This window comes from Salvelinus alpinus, chromosome 4, assembly GCF_045679555.1.
Source record: "Salvelinus alpinus chromosome 4, SLU_Salpinus.1, whole genome shotgun sequence".
In the NCBI taxonomy this organism is placed as follows: domain Eukaryota; kingdom Metazoa; phylum Chordata; class Actinopteri; order Salmoniformes; family Salmonidae; genus Salvelinus; species Salvelinus alpinus.
In genome coordinates this window covers 2,978,875-3,006,151 of record NC_092089.1, presented here as the reverse complement: position 1 = coordinate 3,006,151, position 27,277 = coordinate 2,978,875, and the positions used below count along the sequence as shown (strand labels likewise).

At 45.5% G+C, this 27,277-nt stretch overlaps 2 protein-coding genes across 4 annotated transcripts in view; both read left to right on the top strand.

Moving 5' to 3' along the window:
- The window catches only part of LOC139572756 (phospholipid-transporting ATPase ID-like), a 110,669-nt gene extending 102,039 nt beyond the window's left edge, over nt 1-8,630 (top strand). For both annotated transcript variants that reach the window (XM_071395508.1, XM_071395507.1), the window contains 2 exons: nt 6,191-6,769; nt 6,880-8,630. In XM_071395508.1, the coding sequence (XP_071251609.1) occupies nt 6,191-6,769; nt 6,880-6,978 (678 nt within the window). In that variant the 3' untranslated portion in view covers nt 6,979-8,630. The remainder of the gene's footprint in view (nt 1-6,190; nt 6,770-6,879) is intronic.
- Nucleotides 8,631-10,911: 2,281 nt separating this feature from the next.
- LOC139572757 (uncharacterized) lies at nt 10,912-22,448 on the top strand. 2 transcript variants are annotated; one of them, XM_071395510.1, is made up of 10 exons: nt 10,912-11,373; nt 17,343-18,500; nt 18,668-18,791; nt 19,073-19,251; nt 19,725-19,885; nt 20,272-20,416; nt 20,744-20,784; nt 20,974-21,025; nt 21,533-21,635; nt 21,947-22,448. In XM_071395510.1, exons 1-10 carry the CDS (start codon nt 11,292-11,294, stop codon nt 22,188-22,190), a joined length of 2,289 nt encoding a protein of 762 aa, XP_071251611.1. In that variant the 5' UTR covers nt 10,912-11,291; the 3' UTR covers nt 22,191-22,448. The 2 variants fall into 2 exon arrangements, with proteins under 2 accessions (XP_071251611.1, XP_071251610.1); XM_071395509.1 differs by having other exon boundaries at nt 20,971-21,025.
- Nucleotides 22,449-27,277: the final 4,829 nt, after the last annotated feature.

The window sequence follows — 27,277 nt, the reverse complement described above, 5'->3', positions numbered from 1 at the left end:
TACTCACTGATCCTAATCACTGATCCTACTCACTAACACATTGGATAGGTGAAAACAGGAGTTTAACTCCAGATAGCATTCACCAATTGCCAGGCTGTCATTGTAAATAAGTATTTGTTCTTAGTTGACCTGCCTGGTAAAATAAAGGTCAAATAAAATAGTAATTCAGTCATGTGAAATCAGTGGAAGAGATGAAGAAAGGATGCTGGTTCATGACCACTTGTTTATGATCCTCTGTTCCTGTCTCAAAGTCTTTCAGTGCTCATCAACATCAGTCTGGCCTTCAGTCTGTCCTTCAGTCTGGCCTTCAGTCTGGCCTTCAGTCTGACCTTCAGTCTGGCCTTCAGTCTGTCCTTCAGTCTGGCCTTCAGTCTGATCTTCAGTCTGGCCTTCAGTCTGACCTTCAGTCTGGCCTTCAAAACTGATTTTCAGTTTGACCTTCAATCTGATTTTCAGTTTGACCTTTAGTATGACCTTCAATGTGACCTTCAATATGATATTCTGTCTGACCTTCAATCTGACTTTCAATCTTACTTTCAGTGGGACTTTCAGTCTGACCTTCAGTATGGTCTTCAGTCTGACTTTCAGTATTTCCTTCAGTCTGACCTTCAGTATGTTCTTCAGTCTGACCTTCAGAATGTTCTTCAGTCTGACCTTCAGTATGTTCTTCAGTCTGATCTTCAGTATGTTCTTCAGTCTGACCTTCAGTATTTTCTTCAGTCTGACCTTCAGTATGTTCTTCAGTCTGACCTTCAGTATTTCCTTCAGTCTGACCTTCAGTATGTTCTTCAGTCTGACCTTCAGTATGTTCTTCAGTCTGACCTTCAGTATGTTCTTCAGTCTGACCTTCAGTATGTTCTTCAATCTGACCTTCAGTATGTTATTCAGTCTGACCTTCAGTATGTTATTCAGTCTGACCTTCAGTATGTTCTTCAGTCTGACCTTCAGTATGTTCTTCAGTATGTTCTTCAGTCTGAACTTCAGTATTTCCTTCAGTCTGACCTTCAGTATGTTCTTCAGTCTGACCTTCAGTCTGACCTTCCGTATTTCCTTCAGTCTGACCTTCAGTATGTTCTTCAGTCTGACCTTCAGTATGTTCTTCAGTCTGACCTTTTATCTGACTTTCATTGTGACATTTTGTCTGACCTTCAATCTGATTTTCAGTGTGACCTTCAGTCTGGCCTTCAGTCTGACCTTCAGTCTAACTTTCAGTCTGACTTTCAGTCTAACTTTCAGTCTGTCAGCCATGCCTCCTGTCTTCTATCTATACTATTGTGATTCTGTCTGTTTGTCTCTTCATTGCTGTGACTGAAATCACTCCAATGTCCCCTAACTCTACCAATGATTAACTGTTTGTGCGTACGCCACCGCTCTCTGTATCCCATCACATCTCTTCTCTGTAAATATTGACTCAGATCGAGTCTGTGTCTATCCTACAGACATGAATATACCTTAATGCCCTCTAGAACAGCTGTCCCTATCACCTTATAATACGTCATTATCACTAGGGTTTAATATTGTCCGAAAACATTCTACACGTTCTACACATCCTGCGAATATTGCAACCGTCCTGAAATAAATCTGACATAATTATACCACAGATAGAACAATGAGACAGATATTTCACAGGATCTGTAAATGTGAAGCATCCGATTGGCGTTCTTCTCCCACAGTGGTTGACAGTGGGAGAAGATGGAAGGAGATGGATTTTGGCCAACATTCTGCACATTTTCTCATCGGGGAAACTTTTGACCTCAATACAGTTTTCTGTCCCCAAAACTAAAATCTGTTATGAACAGAGTGGACTACATTTTGTAGATTTGAACCTTTGCCAAAGTTGTAAAAAAGGGCATTGTTTAGAAGGAATGCAAAGGCTAATTGAGTTATTGCACACGCTCACTCCACAGAGTAGGCGTTTCCTAATGGAAATATGCAGATGTATGCTAGAACGAGCTAATAGGATCTCGCTAGCTTGTGCTTGGCTCTGCCCACCATTTTGCTTGTTCTGCCCACTATGACTCATTTGTTTCAATTGGAAAGACAGGATGTGGTCTATTTTGGTTTAGTTATAAAAAATCTTTGATTATACCACTGTAAATGGAGAAATACAGACAGGAAACTAATGGTTTCTTGTTGTATTTGTCACAATTTACTCAACTCAAAGTTCCGTCAAAGTCACCACAAAATGTGTTGATGTAGCCTAAATGTAGGCGTAAAATATGATTCGGTTATTAGCCCATAGGCTAGTGAAAATTTTATTTGTTTTAGCTTACCCATAACTTTGACTGAAAGATGCCAGCCAGCTTGTTGGCTCTTTTCACTCCCCCTGGACCTGGCTATCAGGGGGATTCAGAAGGTTGTGGTTTATAACCTGAACCTGGCTATCAGGGGATTCAGAAGGTTGTGGTTTATGACCTGGCTATCAGGGGATTCAGAAGGTTGTGGTTTATGACCTGGACCTGGCTATCAGGGGGATTCAGAAGGTTGTGGTTTATGACCTGGACCTGGCTATCAGGGGGATTCAGAAGGTTGTGGTTTATAACCTGGACCTGGCTATCAGGGGATTCAGAAGGTTGTGGTTTATGACCTGGCTATCAGGGGATTCAGAAGGTTGTGGTTTATGACCTGGACCTGGCTATCAGGGGGATTCAGAAGGTTGTGGTTTATAACCTGGACCTGGCTATCAGGGGGATTCAGAAGGTTGTGGTTTATAACCTGGACCTGGCTATCAGGGGGATTCAGAAGGTTGTGGTTTATGACCTGGACCTGGCTATCAGGGGGATTCAGAAGGTTGTGGTTTATGACCTGGCTATCAGGGGGATTCAGAAGGTTGTGGTTTATGACCTGGCTATCAGGGGGATTCAGAAGGTTGTGGTTTATGACCTGGCTATCAGGGGATTCAGAAGGTTGTGGTTTATAACCTGGACCTGGCTATCAGGGGATTCAGAAGGTTGTGGTTTATAACCTGGACCTGGCTATCAGGGGATTCAGAAGGTTGTGGTTTATGACCTGGACCTGGCTATCAGGGGGATTCAGAAGGTTGTGGTTTATGACCTGGACCTGGCTATCAGGGGGATTCAGAAGGTTGTGGTTTATGACCTGGACCTGGCTATCAGGGGGATTCAGAAGGTTGTGGTTTATAACCTGGACCTGGCTATCAGGGGGATTCAGAAGGTTGTGGTTTATGACCTGGCTATCAGGGGGATTCAGAAGGTTGTGGTTTATAACTGGACCTGGCTATCAGGGGGATTCAGAAGGTTGTGGTTTATAACCTGGACCTGGCTATCAGGGGGATTCAGAAGGTTGTGGTTTATGACCTGGACCTGGCTATCAGGGGGATTCAGAAGGTTGTGGTTTATAACCTGGACCTGGCTATCAGGGGGATTCAGAAGGTTGTGGTTTATGACCTGGACCTGGCTATCAGGGGGATTCAGAAGGTTGTGGTTTATGACCTGGACCTGGCTATCAGGGGGATTCAGAAGGTTGTGGTTTATAACCTGGACCTGGCTATCAGGGGGATTCAGAAGGTTGTGGTTTATAACCTGGACCTGGCTATCAGGGGGAGTCAGAAGGTTGTGGTTTATGACCTGGACCTGGCTATCAGGGGGATTCAGAAGGTTGTGGTTTATAACCTGGACCTGGCTATCAGGGGGATTCAGAATGTTGTGGTTTATGACCTGGACCTGGCTATCAGGGGGATTCAGAAGGTTGTGGTTTATGACCTGGACCTGGCTATCAGGGGGATTCAGAAGGTTATGGTTTATGACCTGGACGTGGCTATCAGGGGGATTCAGAAGGTTGTGGTTTATAACCTGGACCTGGCTATCAGGGGGATTCAGAAGGTTGTGGTTTATGACCTGGACCTGGCTATCAGGGGGATTCAGAAGGTTGTGGTTTATGACCTGGACCTGGCTATCAGGGGGATTCAGAAGGTTGTGGTTTATGACCTGGACCTGGCTATCAGGGGGATTCAGAAGGTTATGGTTTATGACCTGGACCTGTCTATCAGGGGGATTCAGAAGGTTGTGGTTTATGACCTGGACCTGGCTATCAGGGGATTCAGAAGGTTGTGGTTTATAACCTGGACCTGGCTATCAGGGGGAATCAGAAGGTTGTGGTTTATGACCTGGACCTGGCTATCAGGGGGATTCAGAAGGTTGTGGTTTATGACCTGGGCCTGGCTATCAGGGGGATTCAGAAGGTTGTGGTTTATGACCTGGACCTGGCTATCAGGGGGATTCAGAAGGTTGTGGTTTATGACCTGGACCTGGCTATCAGGGGGATTCAGAAGGTTGTGGTTTATAACCTGGACCTGGCTATCAGGGGGATTGGTTTATAACCTGGACCTGGCTATCAGGGGGATTCAGAAGGTTGTGGTTTATGACCTGGACCTGGCTATCAGGGGGATTCAGAAGGTTGTGGTTTATAACCTGGACCTGGCTATCAGGGGGATTCAGAAGGTTGTGGTTTATGACCTGGACCTGGCTATCAGGGGGATTCAGAAGGTTGTGGTTTATAACCTGGACCTGGCTGTCAGGGGGATTCAGAAGGTTGTGGTTTATAACTGGACCTGGCTATCAGGGGGATTCAGAAGGTTGTGGTTTATGACCTGGCTATCAGGGGGATTCAGAAGGTTGTGGTTTATAACTGGACCTGGCTATCAGGGGGATTCAGAAGGTTGTGGTTTATGACCTGGACCTGGCTACCAGGGGGATTCAGAAGGTTGTGGTTTATAACCTGGACCTGGCTATCAGGGGGATTCAGAAGGTTGTGGTTTATAACCTGGACCTGGCTATCAGGGGGATTCAGAAGGTTGTGGTTTATAACCTGGACCTGGCTATCAGGGGGATTCAGAAGGTTGTGGTTTATAACCTGGACCTGGCTATCAGGGGGATTCAGAAGGTTGTGGTTTATAACCTGGACCTGGCTATCAGGGGGATTCAGAAGGTTGTGGTTTATGACCTGGCTATCAGGGGATTCAGAAGGTTGTGGTTTATGACCTGGACCTGGCTATCAGGGGATTCAGAAGGTTGTGGTTTATGACCTGGACCTGGCTATCAGGGGGATTCAGAAGGTTGTGGTTTATAACCTGGACCTGGCTATCAGGGGATTCAGAAGGTTGTGGTTTATAACCTGGACCTGGCTATCAGGGGGATTCAGAAGGTTGTGGTTTATAACCTGGACCTGGCTATCAGGGGGATTCAGAAGGTTGTGGTTTATGACCTGGACCTGGCTATCAGGGGGATTCAGAAGGTTGTGGTTTATAACCTGGACCTGGCTATCAGGGGGATTCAGAAGGTTGTGGTTTATAACCTGGACCTGGCTATCAGGGGGATTCAGAAGGTTGTGGTTTATAACCTGGACCTGGCTATCAGGGGGATTCAGAAGGTTTTGGTTTATCATAACCTGCTCATTGTGGTCACTTTGTCACAGGGAACATATCAGATGTTCCACTAAACAAACAGACAAGGAAATAGGCCTAGTAGTGTAGGACAGCACAGCGGTTGATCAAATCCCTGCCAGTCTGACTAGTCCAGCCTGTCTACTCCTTTTTGTTATTGTAACATCATGGAACAATGTTGCAAATGTCTATTTCCTCGAGGGCATTTGTGGACACAATGTACCTACCATTTTGTTAACAGTGAGTATGGCTGGAGCTTTGTGAATGTGAGATGGAGATTGCCTTCAGTAACTGTGTCAACAGGTCGCGTGTAGCCTACACATGATAGTCAGCAATGCAGTTTATTGAAGTCATGCATGTAAGTGATGTATTCTATTGAGGACTATGTTGAGCAGGCCTATAGGCTAAATATGGTTGGCTGCTAGCGTTGTGATGACTGGTCTAGTGTAGGTTGTGAAACCAGGGAGTCGATATGTTCGGTTCATGCATGCAGCTATCGTGCATATTTACTATTTTTGCATTAGTGCTGCATAACATTTTTAAATTATTGGTCTACAGGACCCGTCAATATTTTTTTCCCGAAACGGGAAGGAGCTTGTTCAGGAAGTCCCAGGATACCGGTCACCAGTATTAAACGCTACATATCCCTTTATACTAAGAAATAACACTCCTCTGTGTACTCTCTACCCTCTCCCTCGACCTCTCCCTTTCCCCCCTCTTCCCTCTCCCTCCCCCTCTACCTCCCCTGCTCTCCCTCCTCCCTCGCCCTCCCCCCTCTCCCCCCTCCAGGTGCGTTACACCCAGCTGGTGCATCAGAAGACGAGGAAGCCAGCGGGTCGATGCATGGGAGGAGTCAGGGGCGGGGTCGGGGGCGTGCCTGAGGGTCGTCTGGGGGCAAGGGGCGGGTCCAGGAGGTCAGGATATGCCTTTGCCCACCAGGAGGGCTTTGGGGAGCTCATCACCTCTGGGAAGAACATGAGACTGTCCTCCCTGGCCCTGGCCAACTTTGCCTCCAGACACAGCTCCAGCTGGATAGACACCCTGCGCAGAAAGAAGCACTCAAACACACATCCCCCGCAGAGCGCCTCAGGAGAGAGCAGCCCGGCACCTAGCTATGTGTCGGGATCGGCTCCCCCCCTGTCCAATTCATCCTCTCTCCTGGGAGGGTCGCAGGATACTCCCCTGGAGGAGGGAACACACACGCTGCCTGTCATACTCCCACATGTGGCTTCTGGCCCTCCCACAAACACACCTCCAGCGTTAGCTCCAGCCCAGGTCCCCTCTGCTGACGCTCTCACCCCCACCTCGGTGAGGAGTCCTGGGGGAGACTCGGTTGGTGGCTGGAACCTTAGTCTGGGCGCTGTACAGGTGAGATACTGTCATCTTCTTTAATCTGTTTCTCACACACAACCTCACACACAACCTCACACACAACCTCACACACACAACTGTAACCGTCTGTTCCACCTGTCCTGCAGGATGCTCTATTTGGTTGGAGGGGGGGCGCCTCTCGCACCAGCGGAACCAGCAGCCCGGGACCTCCCCTTGTTCCCAAGGAAACCAACCACACCGTGTGAGACGGACAGGCAGATGGACAGATGATAGAAAGAAGAAGGACAGGCTGTCATATCCCACTGGATTCTCTTGGAATACGTGAAGAAATACTACATTTGGAAGTTTGTAATACTGAAGTTGGAATGGCACTCACCCTGGGTTAGGAAGAGATCCAAAGTGGCAGCCATTGTAGGCGGAAGGCATACACACCCATCAACACACACGGGCATTTGTATGACACTGTCGTTGCAATAGGGTTGGTACATATATGTATCCGTCTGAAAGATAGTGTGTGGTAGTTGTGATAGACATGTTCAGATTACCCACAACCCACTTCTCTGTCTTCTTCAACCAATGAGGCAGGCTGAAAGAAGCACTTCTTCATGCAAATGATGTAACCGTCTGCTGAAGAGCTTGGTACCACAGGGATCCGGAGAGAAACCCCGCTCCAACAACAACGCTGTGGTTCAGACATGACTATACTATTTATACAATGGATCATATGTCATAACATCATATCAGATTGGTTCAAAACAAAGTATTGAATTGAGTCTTTATGACAGAAGAGAGATTAATTTGATCGTCAGAAAGGTGGTGAATTGAGTCTTTATGACAGAAGAGAGGATAATTTGATCGTCAGAAAGGTGGTGAATTGAGTCTTTATGACAGAAGAGAGATTCATTTGATCGTCAGAAAGGTGGTGAATTGAGATGAAATTGCAGAATGAGTGGTTTTTATGATCAGCTGTTGTTAGACATAGTACTCCAATACACCTGTCTGTATCCAGCTGTTAACCAATCATAAACATGTCTTTAATAGGCCAAGTAATGCTGTCTACCTTCTCTAATAATGTATGACACAGTGTAAACCAATGCAGTAGTGTAGAGCTGTCCCTCTAACCTGTACAGTCTGTATGAGGAATGTCTCTGGAACCTTATCAGTGGTCCTGGTGTTTGTATTCATGATTACATATTGCTGTCACCATGCCCAAAGGCTTAGTCAAACCAGACAGGCTGCACGATCCTACACTCTTATGGGTACATACTACTGTACATTCTCTATCTGTCTGCCTGATTGTCTGTCTGACTGACATTTTCACATACATAGTCCGTCTGTTGTTTTAGCCAATAACTTGGCAGGACACTGAGGGGTTCAGTCAGCCAACCAATGACTGAAGAATGCAGGATGCTGTCCTTGCTGGAATGTTGTAGTATATGTCATTATAAGTTCATGGGCAGAGTTTCTGTGTTCACTATAGTTCTCAGTGAGAACGCCATTTTAACCTTACAGGACACAGCAAGACTCCTCTTCATCATGTTCTTCCTCATTCTCCTCCACTGCACCATATTGGTGACCTGCTGCTGGGCCCACAGACAGAACTACAGTTATATCTCAGACTCTGAGCCCTACCTGTACTGGGCTTAAGAGAGAGGAGATGGACTTCTAACAAAAACCTGGACCTCCATGTTGCTCTATGGCGTCCATGTTGCTTTAGGGCGGACTGAGTGTGTGGGAAAAGTATGCTAATATGTGCTTATGCAGTCAGACAGTAACCTGTAGTTACCTAGAGACTGAGCTGGTCTAGGAACAGGAGAACGTGTTAATGAATGGAGGCTTGGGAGGGAGGGATCAGGGATATTGTTATTAAGCCTTAATAAATCCACAGTAATGATGATCAACCCAATTCATCCCTCTACTAGGCATGTCATCATGTAACATACTCCTTCTATACAGCAGGGGCAAACAAACCCAGTCCTCCAGGGCCACTGGAATGATGCTTTCACTGTTGTACTCTACAGCATACAGCTTCTGGTTAGAAAGATATAGGGTGAAACTAGGTGAGACAGCTGTTGTACTCTACAGCATACAGCTTCTGGTTAGAAAGATATAGGGTGAAACCAGATGAGGCAGCTGTTGTACTCTACAGCATACAGCTTCTGGTTAGAAAGATATAGGGTGAAACCAGATGAGGCAGCTGTTGTACTCTACAGCATACAGCTTCTGGTTAGAAAGATATAGGGTGAAACCAGATGAGGCAGCTGTTGTACTCTACAGCATACAGCTTCTGGTTAGAAAGATATAGGGTGAGACCAGATGAGGCAGCTGTTGTACTCTACAGCATACAGCTTCTGGTTAGAAAGATATAGGGTGAAACTAGGTGAGACAGCTGTTGTACTCTACAGCATACAGCTTCTGGTTAGAAAGATATAGGGTGAAACCAGATGAGGCAGCTGTTGTACTCTGCAGCAGTGGTATTCAAAGTCTGGGTCGCGAGTGAACTGCATTTGGATCGCAGCAAAAAAACAATATATTTTTAGAAACAAAAAATTAAGAGCACTGATTATTGTATGTGAAGAAAAATGGCTTCCCCAGAAATTGTGTCCGGACAAAATGGGGTCCCAGCTGAACAAGTTTGAATACCACTGTTCTACAGCATACAGCCTCTGGTTAGAAAGATTATAGGGTGAAAGCAGCACAAGCAGTCTCTGCTGGACCTGTCTCTCCCTGCTGTAGAGGGATCAAACCACCTGTAAGTCAGTGCAACACAATATCACACTCAATTTGTGCAAATATGTACAAAAAAGTGTTTCAGCAGATTTTGTGCGTTTTTACGTGGCTTAATTTGTGTGAAAATACATTTTAAAAATGCTCTAATAACTTTCAAAATATTGTTCCTAGGTTTGCCCCCCAAAAATGTATTTTCCTATGAATGAAGATGCACAAAAATGTGTCTTTTCACACGAATTAAGACACACAAATATTCACAAAAACACACAAAATCTGCTTAAATATTTTTTGTACATATTTGCACGAGTTGAGTGAGATTGTGTTGCAACGTGTTATAACGTGCTTGAATTGGGCCAGAACGCACTAGTACTGAGTATCGCACCTCAAATGTATTAACGTTACTGTTTTGAGTTTTGGCACCTCTTACAGAGTTTTGCTTTAAAATATTATGGCGTTCTGCCAGTGACACATAATTATTATCAGTAGTTGCACCCCAAATTAGTACGGTCACCAATTTCAGTCCACTTCAAGCACTGGTGTTATAGATATATACAGCAGGTTGATGTTGGGTTTCAGTGAGAACGTTCAAGTTAAGAAAGTTACTCAAGTCTTTGTCAATCCAAAGAGGAAGTGTCAACTGAAATATAATTATTTACAGTTGACATCAAAGTATGATTTCATTTGTAGTGTGACTGTACGGGGAATAATGTTTATAATAAGGGAAACAATCAATCTAACCTATTTATAGCACTTTTTACAGACGTTTGTCTCAATGTTCTTAACCGCAACCCGGGCCTTATCTCCAAAACCAAAAGAGCACAACAAGGTGAACGTGGCCTTCAGAGAAGCAGATTATTATTACTGACCATGGCATTAGGACATGCCAAGATTACCACTAAATGTTTGCTCAATCTCCTGAAAAAGCAGTGTACTACGTAAACCTAGTGTTTGTTTTGTCACATACTCTCCCCAGCGCGCTGGCCCCGCAAAAGTGCTTCTGGCCTTTCGCCCTTCAAACATGGACAGTTTTATCTGGAAAGGAGTTTGACACATGGACACGACACTATCTGTACTTTCGCAATGTCCGATTTCTGAGAGTTCATGTTGTCTGACCAGAAGAAACTGAGATTTAGGGATATATTCTCTCTGTATCGTTACATATTGCGGGATAAACAATAAACAACAATAATAATAAACAAAACAATAATGGTAATTTCCGATTGAGCCGACATGCAGCGTTTATCGTGAATACAGTCTCCGCTAAAGCGGGAGCATTACCTTGAAATTTCAATCACGCTGTAAAACTGAATTTCCCAGATACGGATTGAAAAGAGCACGTTGGGTGGGTGTATATGTGAGTTCATATACAGCGCGTGTGTGTGTGTGTGTGTGTGTGTGTGTACGGATTGAAAAGAGCCCGTTGGGGGTGGGTGTGTGAGGGGGTGGTCTTAGGCTATTAGGACAAATTCATGTAGGTCCCTTCCCGTTTCGTCGTTTGCAACGTTTCTGCAAAAGATTCGGCGTGATGAATATGCCCCTGGTGATGTCTTCGCTTCTGTTATTTTATTAAAACACAGAAGGTGGTCTGATCTATTTGAGTTATGTAAATCAACAGCTGCTCATAAAGGCAGCCCAGACCCAGGCCAGCGGAGAGGTAGTCTGGAGAGCTTGTACGGGAACAGGGCCGACTTGTATAACGTTTTTTTCTGCGTTTCAAATGAGTGTTGATTGATGTCTGAAAGGGAGCAGCTTTATAACCTCGTCTACTGATACGGTGTGATTGGATTTACCGACACAGAGAGATGACTCGTATTAAAGACGCGTAAAGATGCCATCGTGGATCAGGCTGAGGGTTCTCCTGTCTGCGCTGACAGTCCACTGCTTTCTGGACGGGACCTGTCCACGGAGAGGTAGGTTTATTTTATTACTGGATTATAGCAATCAAATATTTAATAGATTGTGTTTCATGCCTATAGGCAAATTTTATTTTCAGTTATGTTTAGGGTGTCCACCCACTCTGCCCTGAACGGGGGAACGCGCTATGGTGATGAAATGTCACTTTCCTTATGTCATAAAATACATTTTAAGAAGGGGCATTTTCATGGGAAAGTCCCCATGGAGTTATCAAATTAGATATTTGGAGCATGTCAAATGAAAACTACGAGTTTATATTTTGGGGGAAATAAAGGCATGGATGCATTTTTCTTAAATGTTCCATCTTAAAATTTTGGCATAAGTAAAGGCTTTGATTTCTGGATAAACAGATGGAAATGGGGTTTCCACTTCACAATAACAGCACTTACAGTTGTCCAGGGAAGCTCTATCAGGGCAGAAATTTGATGAACTAACTTGTTGGAAAGGGGGAATCCTATGACAGTGAAAGTCACTGAGCTCTTCAGTAAGGCTATTCTACTGCCAATGTTTGTCTATGGAGATTGCATGGCTGTGTGCTCGATTTTATACACCTGTCAGAAACAGGTGTGGCTGAAATAGCCGAATCCACTAATTTGAAGGGGTGCCCACATACTTTTGTATATATAGTGTATCATTAGCATTATATCCAAAAAGTTGGATTTCGTAACCTAAATATAGAACTCTGTTGACAGAGCGGTGTTGCTTTCTCATATGGACTATTGAGGATTTTACATGTTGTGGTGGTCATCTGCAAAGCTGTTTCTGCTAGTCTCAAAAAGCTAAATTAACATGACATGAGCTGAATTACATGTAAAAGGCTTTGAAAATAAAAAGCTTTTGGTAAGCTCAGTGCTCTGTTGACATTTTACAGAGATAGGGTACTAGGGGGTAACTAGGCCCCCCCTAAGAACAATGTCTAATTGCTGACACAAAAAAAGCTATGTTCTGAGAGAAAATAAATGGTATGTGGATGAAGGTCATGTTTAGGGGAATAAACTATAAATGGCTACAGTTTACACTTGTTTGTTATTTAATTTAATATTGTTTTTAGAAAAGGGATCTTAAAAAGTACTAGACTACTGGCCCCCGGGGACACCAGTTACCCCGGTAGAAGATTATGACATAGGGTTTCACACAAGTGTGTTAAAATCCATTTAATCAGTTTTATATAGAAATGATTTGGTAAGTAATACTCAAAAGCTAAGTTTAGTTGTCTTGTGTTAATGATTTAAATAAAATATGGGGGGGGGGGGGGTCGTGTTGCGCATATCACCATTAATATCCGCACTATAAGGAGATTTGATGTAAAGTTCTCTATTTAACTCACCTGCACATTCATTTTCTTTGTTCTTTCTGTGTGGTTCCTTATCCAGACCATCCATTATGTACAACTACACTAAATATGATTTAAATAATGCAAGATTTTAAATCCCAGCAGTCTTTACAATGACATTCAGGAGCAAACGGTTTTCAATAGTTGTTTTTAATTCATAAAACAAATATATTCATTGGAATATAATATTGGAATGGAATATAACTAATAACATTAAATTACATTGGAATATAACATTTAATATCTTAACTAATTAACTCATTGTAACATTGATGTGGCAACTCTATTATGCTCTGGTGTGCACAATTCTAATTTGTACATAGGTCACAAATAAAGCTATCCTCAGTCAAACTGGAGCACAACTCATGAGCCCACCTCCTGCACTGTCCCCACCTGTGACTGAAAACAGGGGGAGAGATGCCAATTGAAAAGCTTTCTCTTACAAACGTACGGTGCATTCGGAAGGTATTCAGACCCCTTCCCTTTTCCCATGTTTTGTTAAGTTACAGCCTTATTGTCAAATATATATATATGTCCTTATCAATCTATACACAACACTCCATAATGACAAATGGAAAACACGTTTTTAGACATTTTAGCAAATTGATTAAATATAAAAAACAGAAATGTCTTATTTACATATGTATTCATACCCTTTGTTATGAGACTCGGAATTGAGCTCAGGTGCATTCTGTTTCCATTGATCGTTCTTGAGATGTTTCTACAACTTCATTGGAGTACACCTGTGGTAGATTCCATTGATTGTTTATGATTTGGAAAGGCACACACCTGTCTATATAAGGTCCCACAGCTGACAGTGCATGTCAGAGCAAAAACCAAGCCATGAGGTCGAAGGAATTGTCCGTAGAGCTCCGAGACAAGACTGTGTCGATGCACAGATCTGGGGAAGGGTACAAAAAAAAATCTGCAGCATTAATGGTCCTCAAGAACACAGTGGCCTTCATCATTCTTTAACGGAAGAAGTTTGGAACCACCAAGACTCTTCCTAGAGCTGGCTGCCCGGCCAAACTGAACAATTGGGGGAGAAGTGCCTTCGTCAGGGAGGTGACCAAGAACCCGATGGTCACTCTGACAGAGCTCCAGAGTTCCTCTGTGGAGATGGGAGAACCTTCCAGAAGGACAACCATCTCTGCAGCACTCCAGCAATCAGGTCTTTATGGTAGAGTGGTCCAAATGGAATCCACTCCTCAGTAAAAGGCACATGATAGGCCGCTTGGGGTTTGTCAAAAGGCACCTAAAGGACTCTCAGACCATGAGAAACAAGATTCTCTGGTCTGATGAAACCAAGATTGAACTCTTTGGCCTGAATGCCAAGCGTCACGTCTGGAGGAAACCTGACACCATCCCTACAGTAAAGCATGGTGGTGGCAGCATCATGCTGTGGGGATGTTTTTCAGTGGCAGGGATGGAAAGACTAGTCAAGATCGAGGGAAAGATGAACGGAGCAAAGTACATAGAGATCCTTGATGAAAACCGTCTCCAGAGCGCTCAGGACCTCAGACTGGGGCGAAGGTTCATCTTCCAACAGGACAACGACCCTAAGCACACAGCCAAGAGAACGCAGGAGGCGCTTCGGGACGAGTCTCTGAATGTCTTTGAAAGGCCCATCCAGAGCCTGGACCCGATCCAACATCTCTGGAGAGACTTGAAAATAGCTGTGCAGCAACAATACCCATCCAACCTGACAGAGCTTGAGAGGATCTGCAGAGAAGAATGGGAGAAACTCCCCAAATACATGTGTACCAAGCTTGAAGCGTCATACCCAAGAAGACTCTCGGCTGTAATCACAGCCAAAGGTGCTTCAACAAAGTACTGAGTAAATGGTCTGAATACTTACAGTTGAAGTCAGAAGTTTACATATACTTAGGTTGGAGTTATTAAAACTTGTTTTTCAACCACTCCACAAATTTCTTGTTAACAAACTATAGTTTTGGTAAGTCAGTTTCAGACATCTACTTTGTGCACGACACAAGTAATTTTTCCAACAATTGTTTACAGACAGATTATTTCACATATAATTCACTGTATCACAACTCCAGTGGGTCAGAAGTTTACATACACTAAGTTGATTGTGCCTTTAAACAGATTGGAAAATTCCAGAAAATTATGTCATGGCTTTAGAAGCTTGTGATAGGCTAATTGACATCATTTGAGTCAATTGGAGGTGTACCTGTGGATGTATTTCAAGGCCTACCTTCAAACTCAGTGCCTCTTTGCTTGACATCATGGGAAAATCAAATGAAATCAGCCAAGACCTCAGAAAAAACATTGTAGACCTTCACAAGTCTGGTTCATCCTTAGGAGCAATTTCCAAACACCTTAAGGTACCACATTCATCTGTACAAACAATACTACACAAGTATAAACACCATGGGACCACGCAGACGTCATACCGCTCAGGAAGGAGACATTTTCTGTCTCCTTGAGAGGAACGTACTTTGGTGCTAAAAGTGCAAATCAATCGCAGAACAACAGAAAAGGACGTTGTGAAGATGCTGGCGGAAACAGGTACAGAAGTTTCTATATCCACAGTAAAACTAGTCCTATATCGACATAACCTGAAAGTCCGCTCAGCAAGGAAGAAGCCACTGCTCCAAACCCCCCATAAAAAAGCCAGACTACGGTTTGCAACTGCACATGGGGACAAAGATCGTACTTTTTGGAGAAATGTCCTCCGGTCTAATGAAACAAAAATATAACTGTTTGGCCATAATGACCATCATTATGTTTGGAGGAAAAAGTGGGAGGCTTGCAAGCGAAGAACACCATCCCAACCGTGAAGCACGGGGGTGGCAGCATCATGTTGTGGGGGTATTTGCTGCAGGAGAGACTGGTGCACTTCACAAAATAGATGGCATCATGAGGCAGGAAAATGATGTGGATATATTGAAGCAAAATCTCAAGACATCAGTCAGGAAGTTAAAGCTTGGTCGCAAATGGGTCTTCCAAATGGACAATGACCCCAAGCATACTTCCAAAGTTGTGGCAAAATGGCTTAAGGACAACAAAGTCAAGGTATTGGAGTGGCCATCACAAAGCCCTGACCTCAATCCCATAGAAATTTTGTGGTCAGAACTGAAAAAGCGTGTTCGAGCAAGGAGGCCAACAAACCTGACTCAGTTACACAAGCTCTGTCAGGAGGAATGGGCCAAAATTCACCCAACTTATTGTGGGAAGCTTGTGGAAGGCTACCCGAAATGTTTGACCCAAGTGAAACAATTTAAAGGCAATGCCAACAAATACTAATTGAGTGTATGTAAAATTCTGACCCACTGGGAATGTGATGAAAGAAATCAATGCTGAAATAAATCATTCTCTCTACTATTATTCTGACATTTCACATTCTTAAAATAAAGTGATGATCCCAACTGACCTAAAACAGGGACTTTTTACGAGGATTAAATATCATTAATTGTGATAAATGTATTTGTCTAAGGTGTATGTAAACTTCCGACTTCAACTGTATGTAAATGTAATATTAAAAAAAAACATTTCTATAAATTAGAAAATTTGCTTTGTCATTATGGGATATTGTGTGTAGATTGATGAGGATTTTAATGTTTTAATCCATTTTAGAATAAGGCTGTAACATAATAAAATGTGGAAAAAGTGAAGGATTTAAAAAATATATAATCCATTTTAGAGTAAGGGTGTAAAGTAACAAAATGTGGAAAAGGTGAAGGGGTCTGAATAATTTCCGAATGCTCTGGATATCACTTGTAAATGATATACAAAAATATACTATTTTCTAAACATGAGACTATAAGTTTGAAAGTCCAGGGTCCTGGGAACAGTATTGGCATTAGGCCAACATTGTCAAGGCTGGAGCCAATCGTGTTTACTCAGACCCAAGGGTAAACTAACTAGCCACAGATTTGTCAAAACCCTTAAATAATTCTGTTTCTACAGGGTTTCCTTCACATTATCAGCTGGTGTCACCAGTTTGGCTTTTGCCGGTCTTTATAGAGAATGTCTAGTGACAGCAGCTTTATGGAGGTTGGGTCCACAGACAGAGAGATTGTTATACTATTTGTTTATTTTTAGTAAAGAATGTTAATCAGTAAACATTTAGACAAATGTTTTGTAGCTCTGTGACGGAGCTTTAATGGTGGGAGAGAGGGATAGGGGAGGAGAGAAAAACAGAATAACATACAGGGTGAGAGAGAAAGAGAGTTTGTTAAAGAAGAGACAGGCTGAGAGAAGATAAATACTGAGAGGAGATGAAAGAGAGATAGACTTTGAGAAAGGGAAAGAGAAAGAGAGAAAGAGGTGGGAAGAAGGGATGTGTTGAAAGAGGAAGTGAGAGAGGGGTTGGTGAACAGTTATGCAATGTGTTCTCTCAGTTTATCTGTACTTCCCAGTCAACCACAACCTATACCCCTCAACGTGTGTGTGTGTGTGTGTGTGTGTGTGTGTGTGTGTGTGTGTGTGTGTGTGTGTGTGTGTGTGTGTGTGTGTGTGTGTGTGTGTGTGTGTGTGTGTGTGTGTGTGTGTGTGTGTGTGTGTGTGTGTGTGTGTGTGTGTGTGTATAAGGGTGCATGCATGCCTGCATGTGTTTCCATGTCTGTGTCTCTGTACAGTATTGACTCATGTCTTTCTCTCTCCCTCCAGACCCCCCTCCCAGGGTGCTGGTGTTGTCCCCAGGCAGCGTTTTGGTCTTGGCCTGTAGTGGTCAGGTGGAGGTGAACGGGCTGGAGGTGATGGTTAACAGGGCCGAACACACCAGTGTCATTACCGGAGTACCACCCACCACTGTCAGCACCACAACAGACACCACATCTAACGGAACCACTGTCAGCACCACAACAGACACCACATCTAACGGAACCACTGTCAGCACCACAACAGACACCACATCTAACGGAACCACTGTCAGCACCACAACAGACACCACATCTAACGGAACCACTGTCAGCACCACAACAGACACCACATCTAACGTAACCACTGTCAGCACCACAACAGACACCACATCTAACGGAACCACTGTCAGCACCACATCTAACGGAACCACTGTCAGCACCACATCTAACGGAACCACTGTCAGCACCACAACAGACACCACATCTAACGGAACTACAGTCAGTGCTATAAAAGACGGCAGTGATAATGGAACTACAGTCAGTGCTATAAAAGACGGCAGTGATAATGGAATAGACACATTTTCTACTGGAAAGGACACTATTGTCCTTACTGTAACAGACACTCCTGTCATAAGCTGGACAGATGATACCGGGACAGACAGTACGGAGAAAACCGTCATCAGGAACACTCGTGCAGGAGACCACACCCCTCTTACTGTGAGAGAAGTTAACAAAGGGAATGGAAAGAATGTGGAAGATGTAACAGAGGAGGAGCACAAAGGAGGAGGAGGAGAGCAGAGGGATACAGGGTGGAGTCTTTACACTGTCAATCAACCAGGACATACAGATACACAGAAACTATTTCCTCTTACTGGGACATCGCTCCAACCAACCAGAGACAGCGGAGTGGGAGGGGCTGACACTGAGCTGCCCTCTGATCGGTGGACTGATGCGATGGACAGTGAGGATGACTATGAGGAAGATGAGGAGGGGGGGAGGATGGCGAGGGGGCTGAGAGGGAGGTCTCAGTGGAGACTGAACGGGAGGCCGCTGATAGGAGGAGTAGTGGTGTTAGGGAGGAGAGGCGCCACTCTGACCCTGCCCTCCCTGGCGGTGGGTGACTCTGGGAACTACAGCTGCCACCGCGGGGGCAAACTGGTCTCCTCTCTGAGGGTGAGCGTGGCAGGTGAGTTATACTGATGGCATCTCTCTGTCTAACCTCATCACCTCTGGTCATTGAAGCTGACAACCATACTGTATGTGTTCTGTGAAGTGTGAATCAGCAGCAGACATTCATGGTCACATAAGAACAACGGACAAACATGATACATTTTCCCCTGGAATGTCTTTCAGTTCCTCCAGAGAGGCCTAAGCTGTCCTGCTATAAGAGGTCACCCAGCAGTAAGATCCGCTGTGATTGGACAGCCAGTCAACCGGTGACTCCTGTCCCTCAGTGCTACCTCCTCCTACGGAAAGGGTGAGAGCACACATCTTCTTTTCCTTCTTCCTCCTCTTCCGCATCACCCTTTTCTTCCTCCTCTTCCTCATCACCCTCTTCTCCTCTTTCTCATCACCTTCTTTCTTCTCTTCCCCATCACACTCTTCTTTCTCCTCTTCCTCATCACCCTCTTCTTCCTCCACTTTCTCATCACCCTCTTCTTTCTCCTCTTCCTCATTAATTTGTCTTAAATTACTTACTTTATCATACAGATGATGCCGACAGAACAGTGTGGGTGGAATACTAACTATCTCTCTCAGTCTATCAGGGTCATTCTCTCGTGTCAACTGTTCCTACTCCGCCCTGCTGTCTCGGTGTTGGTGTGCTATAGGTCATCAAGAGAAGGAGAGTAGAGAGCCACACCTGGCCTACCTGTGTGTCACCAACACTGCTGGCAACACCACCAGCCCTCTCCTAGACTTCACACCTCTGGACATTAGTGAGTGTGTGTGATATCTGTGTGCGTAAGGCATGTGTATGTGTATGTGTGTGTGTGTGCGTGTGTGTCTGTGTGTGTGTATGTGTGATATGAGTGCGTGCGTGCAGGCATGTGCGTGTGTGTGCGTGTGTGATGTGTGTGCGTGCGTGCGTGCAGGCATGTGCGTGTGTGTCTGTTTGTATGTGTGCGTGTGTGTGATGTGTGTGCTTGCGTGCAGGCATGTGCGTGTGTGTCTGTTTGTATGTGTGCATGTGTGTGTGTGATGTGCGTGCAGGCATGTGTGTGTGTCTGTTTGTATGTGTGCATGTGTGTGTGTGATGTGTGTGCGTACGTGCAGGCATGTGTGTGTGTGTGTGATGTGAGTATAGGTTTGTGTGCATGTTTAACAGACCACTCAATAAGACACCTTGCTAACATTCTCCTCCTCCTCTCCCTCTCTCACCTTCTCACCCTCCCTCCCTCCCTGTGTGTAGTTAAGCCAGACCCCCCCAGCTCAGTAGTGGTGAGGGGTGTGGAGGGGCAGGAGAAGAGACTGAGGGTGAGCTGGGCTGTTCCTCACTCCTGGAAAGAGAGAGACCGCTACCACGAGCTGCTCTATGAGCTCAGATACCACACCATGCCACACGGAACACAGGTGTGTGGTGTCGCATGCGTGTGTTGGTGTGTGCGTCTGGGTGTTTGTGTAATGACCCATGTTCATTTAGCCTGCTCTGTTCTGGCTCAAACAGACATTACTTTTTCTATTTTGTCATCTGTGTGTGTTTTTGGTTTTACTATCATTGTGGTGACCAGAAGTCCTCACAAGGTTAGTAAAACAAGGACAATTCAAGTGGGGACATTTCACCAGTCTCCACAAGGAAAACGGCTATTTTAGGCTGAGGGGTTAGATTTATGGTTAGGGTTATAATTAGGGTTAGGGGGTTTGCGGTTAAGGTTAGGTTTAGGCGTTAGGGAAAATAGGATTTTAAATGTGAATAAGGATAGTAAAACAAAAGTGTTGGTGTGTTGGTGTGCATGTAGATAAAAGGGACCACCACAGCCCGGTTCTACACTATAACAGATGCGTTGTCAGGAGTACAGTACCTGATCCAACTCAGAGCTAAGGAAGAGTTTGATGGCCACTGGAGTGAATGGAGCACGGCTGTCTACGCCAACACCTGGACAGGTAACACACACCAGATCTGTACGTGCTTAATTCAACTCTTCCATACTATCATCCTGGAACAGGCTAACTAGAACCATCCAGCCCATAGACAAAGGTAGCCATGACAACCCCTCCCTGTTCCTTCCTTTCTGCTCTGGTCTCTAGTCTTAACAGATACCTTCTACAGAGCTTTACAGAGTACCTGTCAACTCCCTTACCCTTCAACGGATCCTGTTCATGTACCCAGCCAGACACACACACACTCCTCTACACTAGTGGAAGTATTAGCCAGTTAGCTGTGTACGTGTGAACAGTTGTGTGGTTCATGGTGAATGTCCTTTATTACAGCCCCTGTGCCAACTGCGTTCAGCGATCTTTCTCCTGTTATGGTAAGAAACACACACACACACACACACACACACACACACACACACACACACACACACACACACACACACACACACACACACACACACACACACACACACACACACACACACACACACACACACACACACACACACAGTGGTCCTAGTTGTCTTTCTTTCTCACATTGTCTCATTCTGTCTCTCTAGCAGGACTACACAGACTACACAGATTCTGGCTCTGGTATGACAGAAGAGACATCAGGTTCGTGGGACAGAGAGCTACTGTATGTCGATTGGTTGAAGCTACAGTGTGTTTGTGTTAGAGAGAGTTAAGTGGGATATTTCAAGGTCAGAAATCCCCCTACCTTACAGAAGGCCATAACAGGAAGCTAATGTCATAACCTCATCAACTGAACGTGCTTCAGGAAACACAGAACCTGGGCCAACTCATCTCACCCCATTCTTTAAGTTTCACACAAATACTGTACCACTGTACACGTCGGTATAATAGTGTAACAGTTTATTAATATCATTCACCCGCACTCTCTCTCCCCCTCCCCTCCCCCTCTCCTTTCTCCTCTCTCTTTCTCTCCCTCCCTCCCTCCCCCTCTCTCTCCCTCTCGATCCCTCTCCCACTCTCCCTCCCTCCCACTCCCTCCCTCTCTACCTCCCCCTCTCTCTCTCGCTCCTTCCCCTCTGCCTCGCAACCCCTCTGTTTTCCCCTCTCTCCCTCCCTCCCTCCCTCCCTCCCTCCCTCTCTCCCTCCCAGTCTCTGAGTCTCGGGGTGATGTGGAGGTGTGGCCTCATGTCCTGTGGGTGGTTGCTTCCTGTGTGCTGCTGTCAATCACTCTGTTGTCCGCCTACCTCTACAGGTAAACCACTCCCCTCTGTTCTTCACCTCCACTCTGATCCTCACTAAGATAACAACTGTATTCAGTCTGAACAATCTATGTTAAACCCTGTCCTGTACATATCTATGGTTATCATGATTAACCATCAGTTAATTAACTAGCTGTTAATTTTGTCATCTACAGAAACAACAAGCACAACACCATTTATCTAAATACCTTCCCCTCTGTCTTGCTCCCTTTCTCTGCTCACACTGCCTTTCCTCCCTCCTTTCTCCTTCTCTTTCCTACACCCTCTCTCTCCCCACCCTCCACCCGCCCTCTCTCTCTCTCAGGCACAGGGAGAGGTTCATGTCTAAACTGTGGAGGTTGAGTCCCGTCTCCTCCTCTCCTGCTTGCCCCTCCCCCCCAGTCACAGCCCTGCCTACCCAGGAAGGACATGCCCTCGTGAACTTTGACCACCCAGTCTACGGGGAACCGGTCCCACAGGAAGAAGAGAGGAAGGAGGAGGAAGAAGAGGAGAAGGGGGAAGTTATTCGCTTTAACAACACAAGCTATTTTCTGGTCCAGAGCAAATGATATGCCTGCTCTTAAAACAAACCCCTTACCCTCTATCCCAGGTCCTTACTGCTAGCCCCCTGTTCCCCTAGTCCAGGCTGGAGAAGCCCTGTTATTTTACTGTTATTTCACTGTTTGGATGTGTGCAGTATTTTGTTCTCATTGGGGAAAATGAGCCAGTAGAGTAATGATGTAAATATTAATTTGTGTGTTTATTTAAAAGTATTTTGTTTTTGTAAATCATTTTGTCAGAATGAAATAAATAGTTTTGAATACAAACTTGTGTAAAGACAGTTTATTTAGAAAATGCTGTTCTGAGTGTATAATCACATTTGTAGTGAAGGAAATGTATTTGTGACCAGCAGGTGATGGTAGTCGTCTATAAATGGTTTGTACACAACACCTAGGATATTTTTGTTTGGGTATACATATGTATGCCATTTTTACTGGGATCTGTCACTGACAATGTACACTATGGTAGTAGGTGCTGGGGGGGGTCAACTAAATATTAAGGTGTTCTTAATGTTTTGTCCACTCAGTGGAAAGTCTTGTTGTTAACAATACACACAAAAACAGGGGCTCAACCAGGGGTGCCAGGATCCCTAGGGGTAATAACCTATCCACAGGGGGTTCTTAAGAAGATTCATGACCATGCCTACTGCCTAAATGCACACGACGGGATACTTCAGGGGTACTCCGGGCAGAGCTACATGTAGTTGGTGGTAGTGTAACCAAGGTACTCCGGGCAGAGCAACATGTAGTTGGTGGTAGTGTAACCAAGGTACTCCAGGCAGAGCAACATGTATAGGTAGTGTAACCAAGGTACTCCGGGCAGAGCTACATGTAGTTGGTGGTAGTGTAACCAAGGTACACCAGGCAGAGCTACATGTAGTTGGTGGTAGTGTAACCAAGGGACTCCAGGCAGAGCAACATGTAGTTGGTGGTAGTGTAACCAAGGGACTCCAGGCAGAGCAACATGTAGTTGGTGGTAGTGTAACCAAGGTACTCCAGGCAGAGCTACATGTAGTTGGTGGTAGTGTAACCAAGGTACTCCAGGCAGAGCTAAATGTAGTTGGTGGTAGTGTAGCCAAGGTACTCCAGGCAGAGCAACATGTAGTTGGTAGTGTAACCAAGGGACTCCAGGCAGAGCAACATGTAGTTGGTGGTAGTGTAACCAAGGGACTCCAGGCAGAGCAACATGTAGTTGGTGGTAGTGTAACCAAGGGACTCCAGGCAGAGCAACATGTAGTTGGTGGTAGTGTAACCAAGGTACTCCAGGCAGAGCAACATGTAGTTGGTAGTGTAACCAAGGGACTCCAGGCAGAGCAACATGTAGTTGGTGGTAGTGTAACCAAGGTACTCCAGGCAGAGCTACATGTAGTTGGTGGTAGTGTAACCAAGGTACTCCAGGCAGAGCTAAATGTAGTTGGTGGTAGTGTAACCAAGGTACTCCAGGCAGAGCTACATGTAGTTGGTGGTAGTGTAACCAAGGTACTCCAGGCAGAGCAACATGTAGTTGGTGATAGTGTAACCAAGGTACTCCAGGCAGAGCTAAATGTAGTTGGTGGTAGTGTAACCAAGGTACTCCAGGCAGAGCAACATGTAGTTGGTGGTAGTGTAACCAAGGTACTCCAGGCAGAGCAACATGTAATTGGTGGTAGTGTAACCAAGGTACTCCAGGCAGAGCAACATGTAGTTGGTGATAGTGTAACCAAGGTACTCCAGGCAGAGCTACATGTAGTTGGTGGTAGTGTAACCAAGGTACTCCAGGCAGAGCAACATGTAGTTGGTAGTAGTGTAACCAAGGTACTCCAGGCAGAGCTACATGTAGTTGGTGGTAGTGTAACCAAGGTACTCCGGGCAGAGCAACATGTAGTTGGTGGTAGTGTAACCAAGGTACACCGGGCAGAGCAACATGTAATTGGTGGTAGTGTAACCAAGGTACTCCAGGCAGAGCTACATGTAGTTGGTGGTAATGTAACCAAGGTACTCCAGGCAGAGCAACATGTAATTGGTGGTAGTGTAACCAAGGTACTCCGGGCAGAGCAACATGTAGTTGGTGGTAGTGTAACCAAGGTACTCCGGGCAGAGCAACATGTAGTTGGTGGTAGTGTAACCAAGGTACTCCGGGCAGAGCTACATGTAGTTGGTGGTAGTGTAACCAAGGTACTCCAGGCAGAGCAACATGTAGTTGGTGGTAGTGTAACCAAGGTACTCCAGGCAGAGCAACATGTAGTTGGTGGTAGTGTAACCAAGGTACACCAGGCAGAGCTACATGTAGTTGGTGGTAGTGTAACCAAGGGACTCCAGGCAGAGCAACATGTAGTTGGTGGTAGTGTAACCAAGGGACTCCAGGCAGAGCAACATGTAGTTGGTGGTAGTGTAACCAAGGTACTCCAGGCAGAGCTACATGTAGTTGGTGGTAGTGTAACCAAGGTACTCCAGGCAGAGCTAAATGTAGTTGGTGGTAGTGTAACCAAGGTACTCCAGGCAGAGCAACATGTAGTTGGTAGTGTAACCAAGGGACTCCAGGCAGAGCAACATGTAGTTGGTGGTAGTGTAACCAAGGTACTCCAGGCAGAGCAACATGTAGTTGGTGATAGTGTAACCAAGGTACTCCAGGCAGAGCTACATGTAGTTGGTGGTAGTGTAACCAAGGTACTCCAGGCAGAGCAACATGTAGTTGGTAGTAGTGTAACCAAGGTACTCCAGGCAGAGCTACATGTAGTTGGTGGTAGTGTAACCAAGGTACTCCGGGCAGAGCAACATGTAGTTGGTGGTAGTGTAACCAAGGTACACCGGGCAGAGCAACATGTAATTGGTGGTAGTGTAACCAAGGTACTCCAGGCAGAGCTACATGTAGTTGGTGGTAATGTAACCAAGGTACTCCAGGCAGAGCAACATGTAATTGGTGGTAGTGTAACCAAGGTACTCCGGGCAGAGCAACATGTAGTTGGTGGTAGTGTAACCAAGGTACTCCGGGCAGAGCAACATGTAGTTGGTGGTAGTGTAACCAAGGTACTCCTGGCAGAGCAACATGTAGTTGGTGGTAGTGTAACCAAGGTACTCCAGGCAGAGCAACATGTAGTTGGTGGTAGTGTAACCAAGGTACTCCAGGCAGAGCTACATGTAGTTGGTGGTAGTGTAACCAAGGTACACCGGGCAGAGCAACATGTAGTTGGTGGTAATGTAACCAAGGTACTCCAGGCAGAGCAACATGTAGTTGGTGGTAGTGTAACCAAGGTACTCCGGGCAGAGCAACATGTAGTTGGTGGTAGTGTAACCAAGGTACTCCGGGCAGAGCAACATGTAGTTGGTGGTAGTGTAACCAAGGTACTCCGGGCAGAGCAACATGTAGTTGGTGGTAGTGTAACCAAGGTACTCCGGGCAGAGCTACATGTAGTTGGTGGTAGTGTAACCAAGGTACTCCAGGCAGAGCAACATGTAGTTGGTGGTAGTGTAACCAAGGTACTCCGGGCAGAGCAACATGTAGTTGGTGGTAGTGTAACCAAGGTACACCGGGCAGAGCAACATGTAGTTGGTGGTAATGTAACCAAGGTACTCCAGGCAGAGCAACATGTAGTTGGTGGTAGTGTAACCAAGGTACTCCGGGCAGAGCAACATGTAGTTGGTGGTAGTGTAATCAAGGTACTCCGGGCAGAGCAACATGTAGTTGGTGGTAGTGTAACCAAGGTACTCCGGGCAGAGCAACATGTAGTTGGTGGTAGTGTAACCAAGGTACTCCGGGCAGAGCTACATGTAGTTGGTGGTAGTGTAACAAAGGTACTCCAGGCAGAGCAACATGTAGTTGGTGGTAGTGTAACCAAGGTACTCCGGGCAGAGCAACATGTAGTTGGTGGTAGTGTAACCAAGGTACTCCGGGCTGAGCAACATGTAGTTGGTAGTAGTGTAACCAAGGTACTGCAGGCAGAGCTACATGTAGTTGGTGGTAGTGTAACCAAGGTACTCCAGGCAGAGCTACATGTAGTTGGTAGTAGTGTAACCAAGGTACTGCAGGCAGAGCTACATGTAGTTGGTGGTAGTGTAACCAAGGTACTCCGGGCAGAGCAACATGTAGTTGGTGGTAGTGTAACCAAGGTACACCGGGCAGAGCAACATGTAGTTGGTGGTAGTGTAACCAAGGTACTCCAGGCAGAGCTACATGTAGTTGGTGGTAATGTAACCAAGGTACACCGGGCAGAGCAACATGTAGTTGGTGGTAGTGTAACCAAGGTAATCCAGGCAGAGCTACATGTAGTTGGTGGTAGTGTAACCAAGGTACTCCGGGCAGAGCAACATGTAGTTGGTGGTAGTGTAACCAAGGTACTCCGGGCAGAGCAACATGTAGTTGGTGGTAGTGTAACCAAGGTACTCCGGGCAGAGCTACATGTAGTTGGTGGTAGTGTAACCAAGGTACTCCAGGCAGAGCAACATGTAGTTGGTGGTAGTGTAACCAAGGTACTCCGGGCAGAGCAACATGTAGTTGGTGGTAGAGTAACAAAGGTACTCCGGGCAGAGCTACATGTAGTTGGTGGTAGTGTAACCAAGGTACTCCGGGCAGAGCTACATGTAGTTGGTGGTAGTGTAACCAAGGTACTCCAGGCAGAGCAACATGTAGTTGGTGATAGTGTAACCAAGGTACTCCAGGCAGAGCTACATGTAGTTGGTGGTAGTGTAACCAAGGTACTCCAGGCAGAGCAACATGTAGTTGGTGATAGTGTAACCAAGGTACTCCGGGCAGAGCAACATGTAGTTGGTGGTAGTGTAACCAAGGTACACCGGGCAGAGCAACATGTAGTTGGTGGTAGTGTAACCAAGGTACTCCGGGCAGAGCAACATGTAGTTGGTGGTAGTGTAACCAAGGTACTCCGGGCAGAGCTACATGTAGTTGGTGGTAGTGTAACCAAGGTACTCCAGGCAGAGCAACATGTAGTTGGTGGTAGTGTAACCAAGGTACTCCGGGCAGAGCAACATGTAGTTGGTGGTAGTGTAACCAAGGTACTCCGGGCAGAGCAACATGTAGTTGGTGGTAGTGTAACCAAGGTACTCCGGGCAGAGCTACATGTAGTTGGTGGTAGTGTAACCAAGGTACTCCAGGCAGAGCAACA